Consider the following 25,868-nt stretch of genomic DNA (forward strand, 5'->3'; position numbering starts at 1 on the left):
CACTGAATGAAAGGAAATAATATTCCTTTAGAGGCAATTTCAATGTATAATCTGACATTTTCATTTGAAATTTGACCACTTTTCCTGCAATTTTTAAAGTATCATAAAACCCATGGGCAAGGTATATTTACATCCTTGAAATCACTATGGCTGTGTGTGAATTACTGTAGAAATTATTCCTTGATGCATAAATTCAGTTAAAGGAAAACAGTATACTTCTACATATTTTAGTACAAAAATTTTTATCTTGAAATGTGTTCACCTTTCACTTGAAGTGTAATATTTAAATGCAAGAGTTGGAGTTAGGTGTTATGAATGCTTCCAGTGGTGGTCTTAATAGGAAAATGAAATCCAAACCCCCCTTTGATCTCTTTGTGACAGTCCTGATTTACAAAGCCAAGAAGTGTCATGAAAGCAATACAATGGCTTATCTGTAGCTCCAGCAATTATGGAGGCAATGTCCTTTCCAACAGAGAAGAAGGAAAACGAACCCACCTCTTGAAGGACAAGAAAACAAGTGGTTTAGAAAACAGATGAAACAATCATCCACACCCTGCTGCAACTTGACTGCCCAAGGGTTGTGAAGAGGGAGGTGGTTAGCAAGAAAGAAGCATGTAGTATTGAATTTTATTTATATTGTACTCCCAGAGGATGGAATATCAGCCTTTTTGCAGACTTAGATATTATCTAATATATCATGGAAAAGCTGAAGAACTTGCTCTTCCATGTTGGAATTAGAGTAGAATTGTGTTTTACAACTGTCATTACTGCATGGCTTAATGTTGGAAGGAATATTCTATTTCTCACTAAAATGGGAAATACGAGTTGGGCTTTCAAGTCTTCTGCCAAGTGTCTCTGGCTTTTGCAGAAAGGGTAAACTGAAAAAGCTGCTGTCACATGTGTGCAGCAGGCATGCAGTGCAGTTAATGATCCATGATAAACCTGGATAATAAGCAGAGATGGAGAAGGTTTCTCCCAGATAAAATGAGAACTGTTGTTTCTTGGAAATGATTATGTTTCTTCATCCTTTCGGTTTTGGTATGAGAAGAGTAAAATGTGTAACAGTGTCTTGGTTTAAGCCCAGCCACACAGCCTCTCTCTCACTCCCTCCCACCTTCCTCCCCCCCACCCCTGGACGGATGGGGAGGAGAATCGAAAGAATGTAACTCCCATGGGTTGAGATAAGAACAGCCCAGTAACTAAGGTATAACACAAAACACTACTGCTACCACCAGTAATAATAATGATACGGGAAATAACAAGGGGAGAGAATACAACCGCTCACCACCTGCTGACCGATACTCAGGCCGACCCGAGCAGTGATCTCCCCCTTCCAGGTAACTGCCCCCAGTTTATATAGTGGGCATGACATGCTGTGGTATGGAATACCTCTTTGGCTAGTTTGGGTCAGGTGTCCTGTTTCTGCTTCCTCCCGGCTTCCCCTCCTCCCTGGCAGAGCACGAGATTCAGAAAGTTCTTGATCAGACTAAACATTGCGAAGCAGCAACTAAAAACATCAGTGTCATCAGTGCTGTTTCCAGGCCGAAAGTCAAAAACACAGCACTGCACCAGCTACTAGGAAAGAGAAAAATGACTGCTACTGCTGAACCTAGGACAAACAGTGAAAACCCCCAAATGATATAGAAAAGGGTAACATCTGTGGGGGTGTTGGATAATTCTAGTAACTTTTGGAATTAGTTAATGAAACTACACCTTTAGACAAATTATATCTTTATTCTTTTCCTTACCCTGGGGCTCCTGGAGTTAAAAAGCTACAAAAAGGGCTACTGTGGTTTGTTTTTGTTTTTTTTTTTTTGTTTGGTTTTTTTCTGAACTTGAGGATTCACTAGCTGTCTGTGTATATTCATGAAGTAGATGCAGTAGATTTGGCTCATCTCAGTATAAACTAATAAAGTAAAAGAACTTTTAAGATCAAATGTTTAATCATGTCAGGTTAATTTCTCTTAGATTGATTTTCAGATACTGATGTGTCTTAGTCTTTGTTATATGTGATTAATGCTCTGTGGAATACTGAGTTTGTCTGAATGTTTCTGTCATACACAGGAGGTCCTCAAAATCTAGCTAATAAAGACTTTGTGTTCTACTTTCATCTAAAATCAGAACTGTGGGTTTGCCATTTTGAAAACCTAAAACCTAAAAGAGCAAGATATGGAAAGCTGCTTTCCAAGTAATCTTCCATTTAAGATACCGGTATTACTGAGGTTTTTAATGGAAGTGTAGAGATTGTAAGATTTTAAGTAATTCTTATTTAGTAAAATGAGTTGCATATGACACTAAGAAAGAGTGCTTGTGAAAAGCCTTTTAAGTTTTTGTAGTTGCTGATCTGTTTTAGCTTTGTAAATGGTATGTTTATCCTTATACAGGTTGTATAGATACATACGATCTATGAATGCATAGATTTATGTCTATTATATTGATTTACTGTCAAATGGATAATTAGGACAGATTCATATTTGAATTAATGAGATTCTTCAAAACTAAACTTTGGTCTCTTTCAGTTAAGAAACACATCACAAACTGTTGCCAACAGTTAAGGTTATTTAAGAGGTTAAAAAGTAGTCTTCACTGTTTGTTGCTTCAAAGGTTGATAGAATTTCTTATTAAACTACATCAAAAAGAAATAAATAATTTTATCTAAATTGCTTTTGCTTATCTGGTTAGAGTTATGTACAAAATAGGAGAAATACTTTTCAGGAGTCTGTAACAGGTAGACAGTAATTTCTTTTTCAAAATAAGTCACTGCTAAGTTTATATGTCTGTATTGAAGTATGCGTAATTTTATAAAACTTGCTATGATGTACATATGTAAAATTCAGGATAAAGCTTATATTTTTTCTTTAGGAAATGTCAGTCAGTACATGTTGGGTAAGCAACAACAGATGTAGTTAATATTCCCGTGAAGTAAAAATGTTTAGTTTCTCAAGGCATAAATTCAACACTGATAGCAGTTCTTAAAGTGATGGAAATAAGCTAAATGGATCTATTGATATAAATAATTATCTAGGGATTTATTTTGTATTTAAAATAGTGCATACATTGATTTTGTTCAGGGTGTTGTTGGACTGCCCCTAACATTTTCAGGGCAGCCAGAGATCTGAGGTAATACGGGGTTTTCTTGGGATGTATTGATAAATCTGGTTTCAGAAATGTACCTGTACTAGCAGTACAGAGGGAATCTGAGAGATGAAAAAAATATCTTGGTCTTCTATTCTAGATGGAGATATATGTAAATGCCAATCAATGAATGATAAATATGTTAAAATATTAAAATCTTGTGGTTTTATGCTGAATATGAATTCTGAGTACTGAATGTGGGTTTCTGTTGCAGTATGAATACTTCAATGCTGTGCTCATAAATGAGCGAGATGAAGAAGGAAACTATTTGGAGCTGGGGAAGGAGTTCATTCTAGTGCCAAATGACCACTTCAATAACTTGCCTGTGAATATCAGTCTGAGTGATGTGCAAGTACCAACCAATATGTACAATAAGGGTAAGAAAAGAGCTGGTTTATTTCATCATTTTTCTGACTGAACTAGAAACTTCCTTGCTTTTAAAATGAAGCTGGTTTTAGTTTTCCAGTTTGCAATTAAACTGAAATTTCAGCATTAGAATGCTTCAAATATGACAGTTCTGTAATACCCTTTTGTTCCATGGCAATTTAGCAATTTAATATGGTCAGTGGTTTGCATATTGGACTTGCATGAATTCTGTCATACAATCTGGTAGAATATGTTTATTCTTAATTATTTTCCAAGGTCTCCAAATCAGTTGAACAAGTTACATTCTGTCTTTGCTGAGAGCTAAAAGTGTCTTTTGAAGCTACAGAATAGATGGGAGGGGAATATTTTATTAGATTAATGCTGTCAAGCTTCTGGGAGTACTTCTAGCTGTATAACTGTATATACAGCTGCTGTGAGGTTTTAGGTAATATTTAGGAGTAATAAACAACATTAAAATTTCTACTCCCCTGACTATTTGTCTTAGTTGCTGGATAGTACATAGCAGTAAGTAATAGCTACATTAGATATTAGGAGATACAGACTTAGGTCTATAAGTTGGGAATGCAGACTGAACTCAGGTTCACGCTTGCTCATTTTTCTTTTGCCACCTCTTGGATCAGACAGCAGAATATTCTAATTTTAGTGTGCTTATGCAGCAGCCATCTACTCATTTTACCCAAGCTTGAAATACAAGAAAAATCAAGAAGGAAAGCACCAAAGCTTCTGAAAAATGTCTACAGTATATTTGTCATTGGTCTGTAGAGAGCTGACTAATCTCATTACCTGGTTCCTCTTCTTTGTTTTAACTATGGTAAAAGATAGCTAAAAATAGATTAAATGCTTTCCTCATAATGCAGTCCAGGCTAGTGATTGTGGTAATTCGTGGAAGGATATTGTGTAATCACAAATAGAAGGAGAATTAATTAGGATAGGTTGGGCTGGTAAGAGAAGCAATTGGCATGACAGCCTCCCTTCTAAGTTATGATTCAGACTTGAGAAACCAGAAATCATACAGCAAAGTTTAAAATTAGAGATCACAAAATAGCAAAGTTTCCTAGAGATATGTAAACACTGTAAAATTATTAATATGTTTAAAAGATTTTGAAAATTATTAAAGCTTCTAAAGCTGGCAAACGAATTTTTTTTGTGCAAGCACTAGTATTTATTTAACTGAGCCTGTCTATGAATTATTTCATTCCAGAACTGCTAAAGAGGAGGAAGAAGAAAATAAAATATGGTTGCAAATGGCTATAGAAGTCAGGCAATCACGTTTTTCTGGAGAAGCAAAATCAGAGTAGGTAGTGAGAGCAGTAAAACCGAAGGATCTTCAGTTACGTAATATGTAGAATTGCTACATATAGAATACATTTTTATATGCTGATTAATTACAGTTAAAGGTCAAAGTCGAAAGGGCTTGTTGCATCTTGGTTTATCCTCTAACACAGGGGACTGCCTGTAGAGATGGGGAAGATAGAGCCCTGTGATGATTCCTGTTTCCACTTTGACTAATTCAAACCAGCCAAAATCGTCACTTTGTGTGGCTGCAGAAAAACATTAATTTTTAATTTTATTTTTTAAATGATATTATTGTATTCCAGCTGCTGAAATCTGGTTTGTTGCTGGCATTTTCCTTACACATGGACATGATAGCCTCAGCTTAGAGACTGACAGTGTCTGAAAATATTACTTCTACCAGGAAGAGGCCTGTATACTTGTATTTTTTGTTGTCCATTTCTTCAGTTCTGTAATGCAGAGGGGTGATAACAAGTTAATTAAATCCTAGCCTGAGGTTACAGGCAGCAGATACTGATATATTTACAACCAAGTGTCTGCACAGCACCATTTCTCTAAAAAATGGCTGTTGTTTGTTCCAGGTTATGTTTTATTTTATTGAATTACTAGGCAAAACCACAGCTCAATCTCACAGTTGAATAGAGACAAGTGTGATCATTGAATATTTAAACACAGGACTCTCAAGTTAGAGTGGAAAAAAATGAACTCTTTATTTGTAAGTTAATTCTAAATGTTTCCCTTTATTTTGGGTTTTTTAGTTGTGGAGATATTGACAATTTGTAGTGTGTTCAGAAGAGAGTCACAGGATGCAAAGGACTGAAAAATGTGCCTTAGACTGAAAGACTTCAGGAGCTCTGTCCATTTAACTTATTCAAGAGATGTTTAATGGATTAATTAGTTAATTAATTAATTAGTCTAGTTAATTACTAACACAAAACTCTATAATCTTGTTACAAAAAGTTTAAAATAGATCTGAAGGCCGAAATTGGGTTCCATTATTTTTCCAATTGCACAACTGTGGGTTCAGTTAAAGCATGGGGGTTAGAGGTGTGTTTTTGTTAGTTTTATTTTGATATGAAGATAGTGGTTTATTAGAAGGGTATTATCCTATGTCCATTCCCTCAAGTCCTTAATCAAGATCAGATTGATTTTTCGGTTGTTTTTGAAATGGTCTAGAATTAGTTTGTGGGAAAACTTTCGTCTGGTCAGCTGGTATAATCATAGTGATCCCTCCCACCTGTAGGATAGCTAAAGTGAATGTTCACAGTCCCTAACTAGGTTCTAAAGGAGACTGGTTTGAAAATCATGAGGTGTAAATACGTTGATATTCTTTATGTATCTTTTGGCTCTTTTATCCTCTGCATAGAAGAGTGTAGAAATATTGATGATAACAAGAGAACTAAATAACTTCCATTCTAAAGAAGCCATGAAGTTTATAATGTGAAAATAAAAAGCAAAAGCAAATATCTTGACATTCATGATGAAATCGAGAAAGCTGAAATACCATAAATATCAAAACTATGACATTAAAATTTTACATAGAACATTTTGAAAAGAAAAATAAGAACAAATGAAAAGCCTGACAACTTAATTTGTAAGCATACATGTAACTCTAGTGCCATTTTGCAGTACAGATTGCATGCATCTACTATAAATGTAGAAGAAAAATTAAATTAGTGAATTTACTAAAGAATCAGTTTTGCATTTAGAGTACTTTTGATCACCATTGTAAAATATAAAGGGTTATTGATGGGCTTTTGCACTTTCTGTTCCCCTCTTCTGCACACTCTTCTCCCCTAGTTTCTCCATGTTTTATAGTGCACATCAATTAATGTTAAAAAAATAGAAAATGTTACTGATCTTTGGAATATGAAGCCTAAAGGGCTCATAAAACACTAGTTCTCATTCCTATAATGTTCATATACTTAAGGAATTCAGAAAAAAAGTGGGATGATTGTGCTTTGCAGATAAGCGTGCTTATCTGTCTGTCACTACAGAGAGACCTCTCAGCTCTAGGCTGTTTCACAGCAAGGCTGGCAGCCCATTAAAACGGCAGAATATTGTGATGGAGCAGGCTTACTTTTTTTTTTTTTTTCCCCCCGAAAATGCTGCTTATGATAATGTTTTGCTTTTGAAATGTTTAAGCACACATCAGGATTCTAAATCTATCAGTGAATTCTGTTTCTTCTCTGTAAGTACAGTGTGTATTCACTGCCTGTAGCCACAGGATTTGCAAGCCAATATACTTTTAACTGATGAATACATAATTAAGATTAATTAAGAAGTTCTGTGATAATTGTCTTAGCAAGTGGTAGCTCTTTCTTCTAAGTTGGTAACTGGCAATTATCAACTGTGTACAGATTTCTGACAGGAAGTAGGGAAAAGGGTTCTTGGGTGAATTAAATCAATCTGAATCTAATCCGGACAACACAGTTCCAAGGCAGAAGTCCAGGTATGAGAACCAGCGGGTATAAGGCACTAATTCAGCTTCTGCTGTTTTGTTTGGGCTTTTTTTTTTTTTTTTTTTTTTTTGGGTGGGGGGTGTGGAGTGTTTTGTTTTTTTTTTAAATAAAGTTAATTTACATGTGATATATCTCAGCACCAATGTGAGTTTTCATATCTCTTATTATCTCCTATTATTTTAGAATCCCTCAAATTCTAAAATAATAGGAGACACTACTGTCTCAGACAGTATATACTTCCATAGGTATACCTTCCAAAGATACTCAGATATACCTTTCTACATAGTGATTGTTATATTTTAGAGAGCTGTTGTGGGACCGATTAATAGTAATGAAAAATTATTAATGGTTTGAAGTTTAGCTAGCTTCAACATTTATTTTGTTACTTTCTGAAATGCTAGTAGTCTATTTAAAGGAAGCTAGGAATGTGAAATATAATTAAAAAGTAGGCAGCTGGAATGTGGGCTAGGCTTTCTGGCAACCAGCCATAGAGAGCATGCTTTCTGGCAGTAGAATTGCCACTGGGAAAAAGTAGGATTCTATAATGGATTTATGTACATGAGGAGATGATAAAAGAACACTCAAATCTGATCCTGCAGATGTTGACAGCATATAGAAGAGTAGTAGTTTACTTTCTGTTAGTATGAGTATAAAGGTAGTCTTAACTTCTTAAAATCCTACATTCCTTGTCCAAAGTACGTGCTGTGTCTGAGCTGAAGAACATATTTCAGTTTTATTTTTCTAAGTTTGTGTCAACTTATATTTACCTACAGTAGTAGACAGTAAAGACATGGTTTCTGCTTTTGTGTTTCTACTCCACATTTTTTCAAGTCCTTGGAAGGAGCTATTGAAATACTTGGCTAAATGTGGAATTCAGAGGGATATAGATGAAAACCAAAGCCGGGTGAGGGTGAATGTGTCTTGGTCACATACACTCAGTCAATTCTAAAAGATGACACCTGTGGAAAAGTGATACATAGCATAGTACAGTACCATAAGTGACATGCAGCAGGATCTGAACTGCTTATGTTAGCATTGCATAAAATCTAGGATATTCAAGAGGATGTTGATAAATACATTATCTCAATATCAACTGGAAGCAACTCTTGGTTTTGAGCCTTTGCAGTCTTTGTTTATATGGTAAGGTAAACCTTACGTTTGTAGTTTGTAGAAAGAGAGAAACCCAAACTCTCTTCAATACTTCTGAAATTTCTAGGTGCAAACACTACTCCTTGCCTTTTAAAATATCTATTGTACCCTTCTGATTTTCCCTTAGGTCCATAGAATTGTGAGCTTTTATATTTTTCAGTTTTTACTCTCTCGTTCTCCTAGTGTTCTTGGTAGGTAGGGTATTTTACTGACTAACAAAATTGAATAACTATTAAACTGGCACTGCATTCTTCTTTGTCAAGTATTGGTGCAAACTAGAAGGCTGGACTCCTTGAAGTCAGTGGCATTGTTTTCCAAAATTAGTGTTAGACTGCAGTTGCTTCCTCCATCCCTAGATATGCGAACAGGCAGCCACTTAGGCAGATGCTTGCTTTAATATATCTATCTAGAAGACTCTTTGATATTTTTAATTTCTTGGGAACTATTCCAAGGTTTCTCAGAATATTTCAGGAACTTGAACTTGTGGAATATTTCCAGAACAACTATGAAGTATAAAAATTCATAGTGATTTATAAGGGCAAACGATACCGTATACATTTTCTCAAAAAGTGTCTTTTGTTGTTACCAAAAGCTAAGCAGTTAGAATTTTGGATTTTAAGAAGTCCAGTGCCTACAGCCTTTGGTTAGGTATCAAAGGTAAATGGTAACATTCTTAGCAATATACCTCTATAATTTGATTGCCTTGAATAATTTTGTTTTTAACTTGGGTAAACAATATCTTATTAGGACCTCAAGTTGCAAATGAATACAATGAAAAATAGTGAAGGCTTTTACAGTAGAAACAGAATAACAGAGCTAAATTGGTTCTAATCACAGCTGGATAAAAAAAAAGCAACACTGTCTTCACTGGATCTCTGTTTAGAGTAAACGTGCTCAGTGTAATAATTTCTTTACTGTAAGAAATTTAGACACTTCTGTGCCTGAAAGCTTTTTCAAGTATAAAAATATTATTTATTTCTAAAATCCTTATGTCTCATAAAATCGTCACTGTACCTCTGCCGCCAGATTTGGTCTGGATTAAAATATTGCACAGACAAAGAAGATCTCTCTCAATGTTCTAAACAATAAAAACGCCTCTTTGAATGAGGTCAGTTTTACTTTCCTGGTGGGTATCTGCTACCTCCATTTTCCTGTCTTTGACACAAAGAATGAATGTGGCTATTCAGCCCTAGTTTCGTACTAACTCTTGGGTTAATGTGCACTTTTATCCTCACGCTATTTCACTTGTTCCAGTTTAGGTGTGTACTAACACTAGCAACTGTGCTTTGTGTTCCTTTTCTCACTAAATTATTTTTCCTGTTTACTGAAGGAAGCACTTTCTTCTATTTTAAATCCTTAACTTGTATCTCCATTTTCTGTGTAAGCTAGTTCTTGCTCGATCTCCGTTTGTGCTTATAATGACAAGGCTTTCTGTACCTATAAAGAAGTTGTGAAGTGTCTCCAGACACAATTGGATGCATGCTGTCAGCTGCAGGTTATTGGGGGATAAAAAATTACTGCTCTCTGCCACTTGCGCTTGCTGGGTATTACTGTCCCATTCAAACCTGCTGTCATAAGATGTTCTGTAAGCTGTTTCCAAAACTGGTTCAGTAAAAGGAATCAGATAAAAACTTTGTTTCTAACAATGTGTTTGAAAATAGAATCATTGTGATAGAACTAGGACGGGGTGACTGGATATGAATCTGTTTACCAGCTCTGAACAGTAGTCTCTGATAGATGGTAGAGGAGGCAGACATGTGCCAGTTGAGGTAGATTGGGTAAAGAGGATGATCTCTTTACTGTGATCAGATCAGATGTAGCTTGAGCACCATGTCTGATTTTGCCTTAAAAAAAAAAAAAAAAAAAAAAATTCTCTTGGCAGTAGAAAGGAAGTAGGTTTATGTAAGTTGATTTAAACTAATGGGAGTGTTTTAGTTTTTTCCTTTTTGTCATTTCTAGTTTACTATATGTATAATCTTGGTTTAATTGTTTCATTTTATAATGGAGGAATGTTTCCTAGAGGATATTGACACAGCTGACTGGAATTAAATGCATTCTACAGCTTTGTAAGACTTAGTTATCCTTTGAGTTTTTGTGTTTATTAAGGCATTGAGCAGAGAATCCAAACTTACTACCAGGTAAACAACAGATTTTCAAATTCTAAATACTCTCAGTTATTTTAAATGTAATTTTGATTTCATCACTAGTGAATGCCAGAGGAAAAGACATACAGGCACATCTGTGCTAGATGGTGGAGAGCTGTGCAGCCTGTTCATACCCCAAAGGATGCTGACACATATGCATGATTGACTGGAGTATTGCACGGAGACAGTATGGGTACAAGCCAGTTCTGTGACTGTGGCTCTACAACTAAGTTGTCAGGTGCTGGATCAGAAGAATTTTAATTTATTAGGGTGCAGCACAAGCTTAAAGTCTCTGTTTTGCTTCCTGTCCAGAGATAGCTAGATTGCAGCTCTGCACTGTCTTTCATTTGTACAGCATATGACATGCAGCTTTTGAGAGACATTATATTTCTATATGCAGTACTGTAGTGCTTGCTTGTTTTTCCATAGGCTGATTTCAGTGGGATTCCATTTTATAGCCTGATGCACAGTTTTTCACTTTAAACTGTGACTATTGACGAGTTTTAGACCTGGCTCAGCAATCTGGTGCTCTTCAGCACAGCATCAAGTGTGTGCCACCTCCCCACATACTGTTAGGTTCTATAGATTTTTATGGTCTTATAATGTAATACTTGCTGAACTGCTGTGCTCTGTGGGGAGATTAAAGCCTGTGCTTCAAAATTCTGTGGGACTGACATCTACATCTTTTAACTTGGGCTTTTTGTACTTTACTCCTAGTAATGTCCTGGGGTGAATATTGCATGAATACTTAAATGCCAGTCATTCTAGGTGCACACAGGCAGAAGCACCATGCTGGTACAAATGAATAGGCTTGCTTTGAACAGCCTAAGTTTTGGAAATTTTTCTTCCCTAGTTTGATTTAAGGTGATGTCTGTTCAAATTAGTTTAAACAGGGAAATGTCTGCTCTTAGCTTGGAAGAATTCTTGGACTCTGTGAAAAGAATTGATTACTGTCTTTGAAGTGCCCAAGGTAAAATGTTGATTGGTGTGTGGAAAAACAGATGCAGCTGGTAACGTGCAAAAGGAACATATTAACCTGACTACGTACAGTAAAGTCTACAATAATAACTACCTTCAGTAAATGTCTTTCTGATTCAGGAGGGCACTTTGAATCACCTTCCTGCTTTCACACTTGTTGCTTAAGCTGAACTAAAATACCAGTGCCTGGACACGTGCAGACAGTTGTTCAAATCCATTTTCCTTTTTTAGAAACTAGATGTCAATAACTGCACCCTCCAAAAGGTGGCAGACTCTTCTTCAGAGGGGAACTATATTCTGTGCAGGGGGAAGAAAATACATTAGAATCAATTACCAATTTTAATAATGATATGTCAGAATAAAGCATAACATTTCCTCAAAATTGTTTCATCTGTAAAGTTACTCTCCAGCTTTCATTTATAATGGTGAATGCGGCTTATACTGTTGAATCAACTATTTCCTTATATGAGTACATTTTATATTGAGGAAGCTATGTGAACTTTCAGCATAGTGCTTAACGCTGATTTCATTTTAATGTTGACATTATTTATACTGAATACCTTTCTCTTAACATTTTCCTACAACTTTGCCTGACATTTCACAATGTGTATGAGTATAAAAAACCAAATTTTCCCATCCTTTGTTTTATCAAGCAAGTTATATTTCATATTACAGACACGTGTTTTGGAAATACATTTTGATGTCGGGTCACAGTCAAATTTTTTGTCAGTTTTCTAATTGACTAAGTCTTCATTGCCTACTATAATGCATGTGAGATGGCAACAGGTGAAAAATATGGTTTATATCAAATAATCATAATTGACTTTTTAAAATCTATTCGTAGTAACAGTCCCCTCTTTCCTACCCCTGACATTATACTGTGATACTTGCATTCTGCTAGCTGCTGTTATGGCAGGAAGGAATTTTCTTATTGTCAGATTGGCTGGTCTTTGGCAAATACCTATGGCAGCCCAGAGACTGGTGAGTTTATAAAAGAGCTTATAAAACCTCTGCTATCATAAATCAGCAGGTGCCTTAGTAAATCAGTTCACATTATTAAATCACGGGGCCTGATTCTCTGTTAAATTACAAAATACAGGTCTGCTACAGAGAAGACTTTTTAAAGGAAGCTGGATAATAATGTAAGTATGGTTAAATAAATAGTTAATTTCACAATCTTTTTTGACTGAGGTGTTAAAGAGAAAAAAGGGGAAGGGAGTGGAGTAAGAAAGATGACAAGATGTCATTAGATTGCACATTGTCAGGTATATATCCAGGTATATTTAGATAATGAAGCTGTAGCCCTAGTGCAAGATGCTGCTGCCTCTTTACTGACATTGCAGAAGAACAAAGACAGAAAATAAAATCTATCAGTGCTATACAGTCCAAGAGTTAATCTGCTGCAATGATAAAATTTTAGCTTAGAGAAGTCTGTCTGTCTTCTGTCTGTTCTTTCCATCTTCATATTGTGGTATTGCTGCTGTTCTGGTGTTTTTGAAGTACAGGAAGGGATTTTATCAGTGCTTTCCATAACTGCAGAGTTTTTCTGTGATGGATGCTGAAGTCTGTGAATATTTTCAAGCATTTCTGTCAACAGGAGATATGGTTTATGTCAACTCAACTAACAAACATAAGGCACACAATATGTTGCTGATAGTCTCATGCTGTGTCATTGGCATTTAAAAAAATGGTTCATGAATGTAAAATACAATTAAAAGTTCAATAATGTGTAAAAAGTTATTGAATTCTTCATTAATAATAGTCTAACTTAATTTTCCTTTAAACTAATACCACACTGAGACTAATTTCATGCCACTAATTTGAAATACATCCAAGTATTAGAACTGTTTTGAGTCTGTAACAGTGATCACTCTGAGTAAATATGGATTTATAAAAGAAGTAATTAAAAATATTTTGCAAGTCTGGAAGTCTATTTGGACTTCGCTCATTTCAGAGACAAGAAATATATAAATATCCTATATTTTCCAATGGATTTCAATTCAGTTTTTATTATTCCTCTCATCATTTTCACAATTGAGTGGCTTTCCATGGGAAGAGACCCTATTTACCATTCTTCCATGACAGTATGTTTGGCCTTTATCTCTTTCTATCTTTGATCATGACATGATTATTTTTTAATGCATGTGTACTGTGTTTTGCACCTCTCTTTGTCTCCCTTGTCTCACCTATCATTTACTGGCTGTTCAAAGTATAGATTTTTATCATATGACTTAAGCCTTTGTTTAAAAGCTTTTGTGTTATGATGATTATTAACATTACCATAGAAAGTTGGTGATCAATTGTTTGTGTATGCTCATTTTTAGGTTGTATATCATACAATAGTTTTGGTCATAAGGGACCTTTAAATATCCCCCATAATAAGCAGCGTCTTCAACTAGATAAGGTTATTCAGAGCCCTGTCCAGCCTCACCTTGAATGTTTCCAGGGATGGGTATCTACCATCTCTCTGGGCAACCTTTTCCAGTGTTTCACCACCCTTATCATCCAAAATTTCTTCCTTACATGTAGTCTTATTCTACTCTCTTTTATTTTAAAGCCATTATCCTGTGTCCTGTTGTGAGATGTTTTCTTTCTTTTCTTGGAGTTGTTTCCATCCTTCCTATCTTTCTATCTCCATAGAAATGGAGATAGAAATGTTGTGAAAAGTTTTCTTTCTTTTCTTGGAGTTGTTTCCATCCTTCCTGTCTTTCTATCTCCATAGTCACTAATACTTTAAGAAATTATTTGCAAACAGGATGAATGCAGTAGATCTTCGAATAATTCTGAATTTGGTGTCTTTAATAACAAAAGCTTCAGGTTTAATCTGTTCTTGTCTGGATACCATATTTACTTCTCGAATGCTGGCAAGATTGCAGAAATAGATCTTAGACTTCACAAATTGTCTTTTAAGTTTTGCTTGAACAGTTTAGAGACTGGTAAAGAATGTCACCTGTGTCAAGTGGTATTTCCATTGCATGATTTTCATTGCATTGTTAGAACATGAGTTTATGCACTACAAGTAAATAAATGCAGACTCTAATCAAAAGTTTTGCTTGTATAGGAAAAAACCCCCTGCTATATGTAATAGAGCCTTCTCTGAAAGACATTGAAATGTGATGAACCACAGCCATTTTTTGATTAAGTGAGGTTTTTCCAATTTGATACTTCAAAAGAGCTATGAATATCATTCAGTCATACTTTCCTATCAGTGCCTTCCAAGTGGCTGTCAAAATCGAGATTACCTATTTTCTAGAATATTAGAACCAAAAAAAATAATTTTTCAAGTGATGCAGAAAGATTATAATCTGCAGCTAGCAGATATGTAAAACCCTTTTCCTGCAAGGTGTGAAATTAAGAAATAAAATCTTGTCTGTCACTGTCGTATATGATTTTATGGACTACGCTTCTGAAAATTCGACATCCTGGAGTTGTTATTTAAATAATCATGCCACATATTGTCCTGGACCACTATATTTATATTTTGAAATACTTCCCTTGACTTGTTTATATTCACATTTTAAGATATCTAGGGCGGTGTTTGCACTATCGTTGGTCATTGTTTAATTTAAAAGGAACTTTCTTAGTCTAACTGATTTAGTCAAGGTTGAAGAGAATTTCCTTACTTCCCATATTTCTTTGTTTTAACTCTTACTGGCTATTGGACAAAGATGCACAGACTTCTCCACTTGTCCCGTCTGTTTTTTCTCAAATTCTGCCTCAGATCTGATTCCCAGAGTCTACTCAGGCTGCTGCTTTGTTCCTGAAAAGGGCTTTAGCTTCACAGATATTTTTTTTTCTTTCCTTTTTTCAGTCCTTTGTCTTTAACAGCAAGGTTTTTGGAAGTGTTGGCATCTCCACGCAAGATGTATGCTGTGCTTTATCTTTCTAGTGTCCTAGTCTGTCTCTGGCTGTGGATCTAATCTGTATGTTTCTAATACGTCCACATCACCATGGCAACTAGATGTCAGATAGAGGCTACATGGTAACGTTAAGTTTTTCCTCTAAAAAGCCCTGCTCTCTACTATTCCTTATTTATCAGCTGTTGCCTAGTTACTTGGGGTTGGGCTTTGCATTTTGACACATATGAGGCAGTGAAGTTTTGTTAGTACATGCTATCTCAGGTATCATATTGATACCTGAGACACCTCTGTTAATCATGATGCCTCCCCTACTTCCTTGCTGCTTCTAGGGGCAAGAAAGGGGCAATAGTTTACTATTGGCCTATAATGGTAGAAGATCAGTCTGCCTCCTCTTTTATCTTTCCTTTTTCTGTATTACTGTATCTGATAAGTAGTAACTCCTCTGGTGACTGATTAAAAGCTGTGGAGCCACCATTCTGGCTCCCATTGTGAAGAGCTGTAAGTAGTAACAGTTCAAGGCTGTTATTCCAGTCTGGTTGGGCATGTGTACTAGGTAACCTGTATAGGAATGTATGAAGGTATATCCACAGTACACGCTGGAGCTCAACTGGAGCGTTAAAATGCTAATGCAGAGCATGGAGTTGCAGATAACAAATCCTGCTATAAGGCTCTTCCTGCTTGCCATCATGCTAGTTCAGCACTGTGACTTCCAGCACTGGTATCTCAGTATGATCCTGCACTGCACTGACCTGGGTGTATGTGTAAGTGAGCTCAGTGTGCACGCAAGGAAGTTGGTGCCGAAAGCCAGGCATTATTTACTTAATGTGTGTATCTGCAAACACATTCATTCTTTTTCCTTCAACAGAAATAGGAATAAATACCACCCAAGAGGGTTTAAGAAACAACAATTAGGCCGTCATTGTCCTAACCCAAATGCAGTTTACTTTCTTTATGCTTAGTGCAAGACAAATTTAGTTGCTTTAAATACAAAAAGTGCTCTCCTCCTTACCTTTATTCTCTTCATTTTGATTCTGGAAAAAACATTGTGTTAGAGTTTTTCCTTCCTTCCCTGAAATGCTCTCTTCTGATATTTGGTAATCACTTTGTAGCTTGAAGAAAGGTTTGAGCCTATCAAAAAAAAAAAAAAACCCAAACCAACAACAAACAACCCACCAAACAGGTATTGTCTACACCTCTTTGCAGGGCTACATGGCTGGGTGTAAATATATGTATTACACTGTAAGCATGTTATTGGTGTTATATGCCTAATAATTCTTTGAGAGCAGTTATTTCTGATTTCTGCCTGTGTCTGTGGAGAATTTCTTGTAGGCTTTTGCTCATTATCTTCTAGCATGTAAATTGTTTCCTTTTTTTCCCATAGTAATGTACCTTAAAAAAATTAATGAAAAGGAATTATAATTAGTTTGTTCTCTTTGAAAGTGCTAATTTTCCTTACTTGTATTTATTTCATTATTTCAATGAGGAAAAAGCAATCAGGGAACTGCGGTATGTTCTATTCTTGGCTTAAAGTAACAAACAGGAAAAAGTACCCAGGGTGTTCTTTAGTGTGGAATAGATCAATGAAAAAATCTTTATGATTTGATACAGGATTATTTTTAGTGGAGTGAGTTTCTGTGCTAGGAATGCCATGGAAAGTTTTATTTGTTTTTCATTTATTTTGCTTTATTTTAAGATTTTTTTTGAGACTGTTTTCTCCATGAACTATGTTGTAAAAACACTCAACCTGTAAACTTAGTGGTAATCGACATAATAGTTCTGGGCTTCTGAAAACCTTTAGGATAAAATATGCAAACCCATTTGATTAAATGTTTGTATTGCAAGTGCAAAAAAAAATTAGCTTTTGTTTAGTATGGAGCAGAGAAGATTGACAATTGACAAAGAATCATAGAAATTTACCTGAAGATACATTTTATTCATTTTGTCTACTATTTTAGAACACAGTAATAATTTGTCTCTCCATCCTTCTGCGTAACACAGACCTTTCTTTGATTTTTCTTGGGCTGTGTTGTATGAAGAGGAAAAAAGAAGGCTTGCTCTTCTGGTTAAGGATTAGTATTCTTGGCTGGAATATAAACTGTTTCAAAACATTGTTTGGCTAAAAACTCACAAAGACATTTTTGCACTGTACTTTGTTTATTTAGGTGTCTTTTTTGCAGCTTTTATTTGGCTCATTCCTGAAGAGGCAAATAGTGTTTAAGAATCCATAACTGATTCTGTAGTGTATTAATTCGAAGATGCATTTGCAGATCTGCTCAGTGTTTTCAGTATGTTATAATACCAGCTTCAGAGATTTTGAACAATATCAGTCAGTAACTCAGACCCATGCAGCCCGCTGGCTCACTGTCCCCCTTCCTCTCCCTCCCCCGCATCCCGAATTGAAAGAATGTAACTCCCATGGGTTGAGATAAGAACAGCCCAGTAACTAAGGTATAACACAAATCACTGCTGCTACCACCAATAATAATAATGATACGGGAAATAACAAGGGAAGGGAATACAATACCACCTGCCGATACCAAGCCTGACTGAGCAGTGATCTCCCCCTTGCAGGTAACTGCCCCCGGTTCATATAGTGAGCATGATGTGCTTGTGGTATGGAATACCTCTTTGGCTAGTTTGGGTCAGGTGTCCTGTCTCTGCTTCCTCCCAGCTTCCCCTCCTCTCTGGCACAGCACGGGACTCAGAAAGTCCTTGGTCAGGCTAAACATTTGAACGGTAACTAAAAAAATCGGTGTTATCAGTGTTGTTCCCAGGCCGAAAGTCAAAAACACAGAACTGCACCAGCTACTAAGGAGGAGAAAAAATGACTGCTACTGCTGAACCCAGGACAGCCTTACTGCATTGTGTTAGTGTAACTAAGTTGGCCCATTTCTAGAATTCCATGTCTCTGACTAGCTCAGCAGTAGGAATTAGGCATTTATTGTGAAATGTTAGTGTACAGGTTTGCATGGTGTTATGTTGTTGTAAAGATTTATGAACAGGTCTGTCCTTGAGAAATTTCCATAAGGATGACTTTTGTTTCCAAGACTGCATCTTGCCTTTGTCATATATCACTTTGACAGTAACTCTGCCAAAATTGTCCCTTTTGGTATGTTCTGTGTTAAATATTTTACAGTACAGTTGCCTTCATTTAGCATCAGTCACATTTGCTTTCTTTTCCTCTAATATGCAGTGTGTTTCACAGGATTACTGTATTGTTTCTCATGATGTCTTTTCCTGCCGTGCCACTTGCAGAGGTTTAGATTTCCTGGTTGCTTATAGTCCCTGTTCCATCAGCCTGTGCAGAGATTTCTTGCTGTGTGCACAACTGGCTCTTTTTTTCAGTATTCAAGACTAATTTTGCTTCTGTGATGAAATCTCAGAGCATATGAGGTCTCTATTCAGTTTGGTTAATTCCTATTTTCTGAGCATTTGTTTCCTATTTCCTACTTGGAAAACTGTTTCTAAGAGTGTTTTTTCATGTTCACTCTGGCTCTTAGTTGCACTCTGGCATCCCAGGCTTCTGTGGTGTGGTATTTTCTAACTAATCTTTCAGGTTTTATAGTCTTCAATTCATATCCTGCAAAAATGTGGAAATGACTGGTTTTTTTTTTTTCCTCAAAATACAGAAATATCCTGGTATCCGTGGTCAGATTAATTTATGGAGTGGTTATCTGTCAGCATTACTGGGTTTTGACTTAAACTCTCCTTAGCTAACAACCTTTTAGCAATTGCTGGGTAAGCAATTCTCTGTTGTTTGACTGTGTTAGTGACAGGTGGAAGGTACTATGTGCCTGGTTCCTGTGACAACAGCTTTATTAAAGCAGCATCTTCCTGGGACGGACAGTAAGTGAAGACGTGGAATTTTGCTGCAAGTTCTTCACTTGATTAAAAAAAAAAAAAAAAGAAAAAAAAGGTAATGTTCTTTGTTCATAAGTCCTGCTTAAATGCTGGTTCTAGAGCTTTGTTCTAACAAATTTACAGATCAGCCCACATACTGGCTGTTTTTAGCTGTTACATCAGCCAGGACAGTAACTGAATGGGTGACTTCAAAGGAGCACTGATTTGCTGCAGGACGTTCTTTGTAATTCATTAGCTGGCAAGCTCTTAGCAAAGTCATAACTGAATCTCTGTCCCTGGTGTTAGTGAGGAGTTTGAAGCTGTTAATTCTGGGTTTTAAATGAACTAAAGTTGAATCTCAGACCACCTTGTTCACAAAAATCCCAACAAAACCCACCCAACCAACCAACCAAAACAACAACAAAAAAATCCCCAAAAGAAAGCAATCCACCAAACCTACTCCTGAAACTCAGCATAATAATAAACACATCTGGCCATAGTCCAATTCTTCTGCTGCCACTTGAAAGGAGAAGGGGAGTGTTAGTGCAATGTTGTAAGCTGAAACAAGTAAATGCTACAATGTCTTGAAGTCTTTACCATCCCATATACTTATGAGGAGGGAATGATTTCTGGCACTGGTAAATAGTTGCCAGCACATAAAGCAAAATGGAGAAGCACCTTCTTTTGTGCCTACAGATGGCCAGATGCTTTGATCTGTGAGCTGTGGCATCCATATCACCCAGTAGAGGCAAAGGGAGGAGAAGAGATAGAAAAAAGCAAAGGCAATTGTGAAAATTGGCATTCAGCCCCAGCTCTTGAATATGTTGGACCACCCTGAAAAGCATTCATATTAGTGTTGAGTAGTATAATTATTAGATTGTTGGTGTATGTCCCAGCAAAGTATGTGATTTTGTTATTCTTTAAAATAAACCAGACTAAATATGTTGTCAGTATTATCAAAACTAAGCTAATATTGTTGCTATCTTTGAGCCAAAAAGGTGCTGGATTTTACATTTCTTTTCTAGTGTTTGGTCCTGTAGGCTGTGCTCATACTGCTTTATTGTATGACAGTACTGCTCTGCAATGTTAGGGGTTGCCCTTGATGTTGTTGGATGCCAGCATTTTGATAGTTTTCCAGGAGAAGTTAATTATTGTATTAAAAAGGTAATTTAAAAGGGGAAAAAACCAAGGATCATCAGTAACATTTTTCTTTTCTTAGTAATAAAGCAAGAGTATGGCAAGAAAGGGAAGTATTCTGGACTTTCCTCATAATCACTGAATCCCTCATTATTCTCCTTAATTCTCTAAAACGCTGGAATAATTAGAAGACAGAATGCATTATGTCTGTATTAGTTTTGTTCCATAGACTTATTGTACTCTAGATATTTTTATGGATTCTTTGAATTAAAATATGCTTCATTATAGTGCTAACATTTGGCTGGCTAATCATGGCTATTGCACATTTTTCAGCCTGAATACCTTGGTTGCCTTTGTTGAGACTTCTATTTCGTGGAGTCAGCAGTATCTCTGACAGCAACTTAATTGCTACATGCATTTGTACTGTTCCTTGGCAGTTTTGTTTCAGATTCTTGTCAGTGTACCTAATTGCCCCGGGGATGGTTTTGTATTAAATATCAGTAAAAACGAGGTAACATCTACACAAACAGCAGCAGAGCAAAATCTCATATAATTGCAAACCAGCATATCTAAAAGGCAAGGGAATGGGAATATTTTAATTATATTTTAGCTGTAAGTGCCAGGAAGCAAAAGCAGAAATTATGTTTCAAGAATGTGCAGAAAGCTATTTTCACTTATTGTCTTTGAGCCCCATATCATCATGTTAATGATTTTGCATTTATGTTAAGCTTTACCTTTTCTTCTTTGTCTCCCTCCTCAAATCTCTGAATATTTGCAAGCATTACTTTGCCACTGTTGACATATAAATATTTTGGGGATGCAGATGACATTCACCAGTAATATGAAAACTTAATAATGCTGTTTCTAAATGAAGGACTGAGGGGAAATTTAGACAATTTGGTGAAATTACTGAAATTTAAAATTGCCCAGAACTGCAAGCTTAACATATAGGTTACTAGAAAATGAGACTAAAATTTTAATAAGGCTATATGGTCAGGAACTCTGTTGTATTTAGTATGGCGCATGTGGACAGAGACGCATCCATATAATGGTCATTATCAAATTTGGAACAAGGAGCTTGGGTTTGCAATCCTTCTGCCTGAAGATACAGTAGCCAGTGAAGAATTACAATTTCTACATGCAGTCTGCAGGCGTGCAGTTTTGTACTGTGGACACAGTTTTTTCCCACTGCACTTTGTATTCTAAGGATTAGACTGAGTGTGAACCTTATTTGCTGTATTAATAATAATGGTTGGTGCATAAAATGTAACTTGGTATATTGTAAAAAGAACAGCCATCATAATAGATACATAGCATGCAGGAAGGAAGTGAATTGTCACTGAGTTTCGTTTTGAAGGAGCCCACTCATCTTAGATCACATTTCAATTGTGTCCTCTTATTTGAAATAATTCCTACTAGTTTCAGAGTTGCTGCATTAAAGTTTATAGGGATCAGCATTTGGATGATTAGTGATTAGTGTTGTCAACCTAATGCAGACTATAGGCCGATCCTGCTAAAGGAAAACTTCCTCATTCTATTTTGTCATGGTTTAACCTCAGGGGGCAACTAAGTAACATGCAGCTTGCTCCAGTTTCCATGGAGTTCTCTAATCTGTGGTACAGCTATACCAACATGCTAAGTAGCTCTTCGTAGATGGGCTAAAGAAAAAAATCCATTACTGGGTTGGCATGGATAGTTTAATATATAAATATGTTTTTTTCAAATGCCATCGGAAGGATTTCACATTCATTTTAGAGCTTAACAGGTAGAATACTAAGGTTGTCCCATGACCTTATGGAGCTGGAATGCATATGCAACTCAAAGGAAATTATCATTGGGTTTGGAGGGACAGTGAGGGTTCTGGTTAGGTGAGTAGCACTATAGCACAGATTCACTGAGAAAGGGCATTAAAATTTAGCTTCTGACTAATACAGGGTAGAAGACATTTGATGAACTGATGATATAAAATACTAAGGTGCAACAAGCAGTTTTGGCATGAGATTCAAATGTAACTTTTTAAGGATCACTACAGTTTATTTTAAATATAAATTAAAATGGTATTATTCTGTTTGATTCATTTGGCTTATCACTAATCCTGATGAGTTTATAGTTCTCTAGAGGCTTGAGGAAAGGTTCCTAGGTTCCTTGGCTTTCCTCTGAACAGGCTTTTCTAGCAACACTTCCAAGAAAAAAACAAAGAAAACCAAAAAACCCTAAACCAACGAAATCAACCTTTACAGAACTAAGTTGCTCTTTTCAAAGATGAATTAAACTTACCACCTTATCTTAGTATTGTAACACTGAGTCAATAATGTCACTGTACTTTTTGGTGATTCAGCTGCTCTACCAGAACTTGTTTATAGAAGCATAAGCAGAATATCAATGTTTGAACTAGTTTTGGGAAGTTCCTGTGGGCTGAGAATAGGATTCCCAATCTACTGCCTCATTTCTCAAGTAATATCTAAATACCAAATAGTGGATCAATATTTTGAGATGCTGAAATAAGAGCATATTTTTATAAACTGGTAATAGATGCCAGGATAGGCAGTATTGGTAGGTAATTTGTGATGTCTTGATCACATCTTGTTATTGGAGTAACTGCAGACGTAGAAACAACTGATCAATGGATTTTGAAAGCTAGGCAAGGCTGAGGACTAGTGACACCTGTTTGCTTAATATGTGTCTTGATTGGAGAGATTTTAAATGTATATTTCATCCTCTAGAGAAACAAGTAACTATCCTAGACATGTTTTAAAAATAACATCTGTTTTGTTGACTTTACTTTTTCAGCAGTCTATGTAAACCTAAATATTTAGATGAAAGTAACCTTCAAAGATTTGCAGCTGAGATGTTTCCCTTTTCTGCTGTTTTTCTTGGTGAATGTAAGAAAAGATAATAATTCACTTTCTTTACACTCCATTAAAATCACATTCTAAGTAGTCTTCTGAAATCAATACAGCAATGTTATTTTGCAAGGTAACAGAAGTAGCATTTAAAATGCTTAAGCAAATTTTACTGTGTATGCATGTAGGCACACTTTTACAAATGAAATAATATGCCTGTGATTTTAGTTCTGTTTTTCCCTTTCTATTCTGCTAACTTCACATGCAGATTGTATTGGGAGTATAGTGTATCTTAATTGTCTCATATTTCAAAATTCACAGTTTGAAATTTAGTAACTTCTTAAGATACGTTGATTTATTTCTGATTTCCCAGTACTGAACCAAATCTGCAGTGTAAAACCACATTTGGGCAGCCTGGGCTTTTAGGAATTGATAGATGGGGATATTTTAAACCAAGCCAACCATTTTAAAGCAAGGACAGGCAGCCTGGGAAGAATACAGGGGTGTTGTCCGGGAAGCTAGGGATCAGGTTAGGAAAGCTAAGGCCCAGTTGGAATTACACTTGGCTAGGGATGTTAAGGATAACAGGAAGGGATTCTGTAGGTACGTAGTGAATAAAAGACAGACTAGGGACAACATAGGCCCCCTCCAGAAGCTATCAGGAGAACTGGCTACCCTGGATTTGGAGAAGGCTGAGGTTCTTAATGACTTCTTTGCCTTGGTGTTCACTGGCAAATGCTCTGACCACACCACCCAAGTCTTAGAAGGCAGACACAGTGACTGTGAAAATGAAGACCCTAGGCCCACTGTAGGAGAGGATATGGTTCGAGACCATCTCAAGAACTTGAATGTACACAAGTCCATGGGACCTGATGAAATCCATCCGTGGGTCCTGAAGAAGCTGTCAGATGAAGTTGCTAAGCCATTGTCCATCCTATTTGAAAAATCATGGCAGTCAGATGAAGTTACCGACAACTGGAAAAAGGGAAAATGGATGACCCAGGGAATTACAAACCAGTCAGTCTCACCACTGTGCCTGGTAAAATCTTGAACAGATTTTCATGTGCCTTAGCATGCCTTCTAGGAAAAACAACAAGGTGCTTGGTGACAGCCAGCCTGGCTTCACTAAGGGGAAATCCTGCCTGACCAATTTGGTGGCCTTGAAGGGGCTACGGAACTGATGGACAGGGGTAGAGCAGTTGATGTCATCTACCTGGACTTGTGCAAAGCATTCGACACCGTCCCACATGACATCCTTCTCTCTAAATTGGAGAGACATTAATTTGATGGATGGACCACTCGGTGGATAAAGAACTGGCTGGATGGCCGCACACAAAGAGTTGTGATCACTGACTCAATGTCCGGCTGGAGACCAGTAACAAGTGGTGTCCCTCAGGGATCGGTGTTGGGACCAGTCTTGTTCAACATCTTCGTTGGTTACATGGACAGTGGGACTGAGTGCACCCTCAGCAAGTTTGCAATGACACCAAGCTGTGTGGTTCAGTTGATACGCTGGAGGGAAGGGATGCCATCCAGAGGGACCTTGACACACTTGTGAGGTGGGCTAATGCCAGCCTAATGAAGTTTAACCATGCCAAGTGCAAGGTTGTATACCTGGGTCAGAGCAATCCCAGGCACAGCTACAGGTTGGGCAGAGAAGAGATTCAGAGCAGCCCTGAGGAGAAGGACTTGGGGGTGCTGGTTGATGAGAAAATGAACATGAGCCGGCTTCAGTGTGTGCTCGCAGCCCAGAAAGCCAACCGTATCCTGGGCTGCATCAAAAGGAGCGTGACCAGCAGGTTGAAGGAGGTGATCCTGCCCCTCTACTCTGCTCTTGTGAGACCTCACCTGGAGTATTGTGTGCAGTTCTGGTGTCCTCAACATAAAAAGGACATGGAACTGTTGGAACAAGTCTAGAGGAGGGCCATGAGGATGATCAGGGGACTGGAGCACTTCCCGTATGAAGATAGGCTGAGAAAGTTCGGGCTGTTCAGCCTGAAGAAGACAAGGGTGCTTGGAGACCTCATAACAGCCTTCCAGTATCTGAAGGGGGCCTACAAGGATGCTGGAGAGGGACTGTTCACTAGGGACTGTAGTGATAAGACAAAGGGTAATGGGTTAAAACTTAAACAGGGGAAGTTTAGATTGGATATCAGGAGGAAATTCTTTCCCGTAAGGGTGGCGAGGCACTGGAATGGGTTGCCCATGGTGGTTGTGAATGCGCCATCCTTGGCTGTGTTCAAGGCCAGGCTGGACAGAGCCTTGGGTGACATGGTTTAGTGTGAGGTGTCCCTGCCCATGGCAGGGAGGTTGGAACTAGGTGATCTTAAAGTCCTTTCCAACCCTGACTATTCTATGATTCTATGGTTCTGTAAACTAATGTTATTTTCAACATCAAGGATTTGCTTTGCATTTCTCTTTCTATGGGAATAAAAAAAAAAAACAAACAATAAAAAATTAGGCAGTTATGAATCTGAGTCCAGTGTTTCCCAAATAACAATTAGTGTCATGAGATTTTGTGTTTGTATGTATACCGTAACTCATTCAAGTGTGAAATAAAGGGTATTTCGCTTTCTGTTCCCACATGTAAACTTTCAGATATAGTGAGAATGTTGTTACCAAGTTTAAGATTTAAAAAAA

At 36.9% G+C, this 25,868-nt stretch overlaps 1 protein-coding gene across 1 annotated transcript in view; it reads left to right on the forward strand.

The window, feature by feature from the left end:
* The window catches only part of CACNA2D3 (calcium voltage-gated channel auxiliary subunit alpha2delta 3), a 498,676-nt gene that overhangs the window by 213,318 nt on the left and 259,490 nt on the right, over positions 1-25,868 (forward strand). The window contains exon 5 of the mRNA XM_065687615.1: positions 3,350-3,512. Within this exon, the coding sequence (XP_065543687.1) occupies positions 3,350-3,512 (163 nt within the window). The remainder of the gene's footprint in view (positions 1-3,349; positions 3,513-25,868) is intronic.

Source organism: Lathamus discolor, chromosome 7 (genome assembly GCF_037157495.1).
Source record: "Lathamus discolor isolate bLatDis1 chromosome 7, bLatDis1.hap1, whole genome shotgun sequence".
Lineage (NCBI taxonomy): Eukaryota > Metazoa > Chordata > Aves > Psittaciformes > Psittacidae > Lathamus > Lathamus discolor.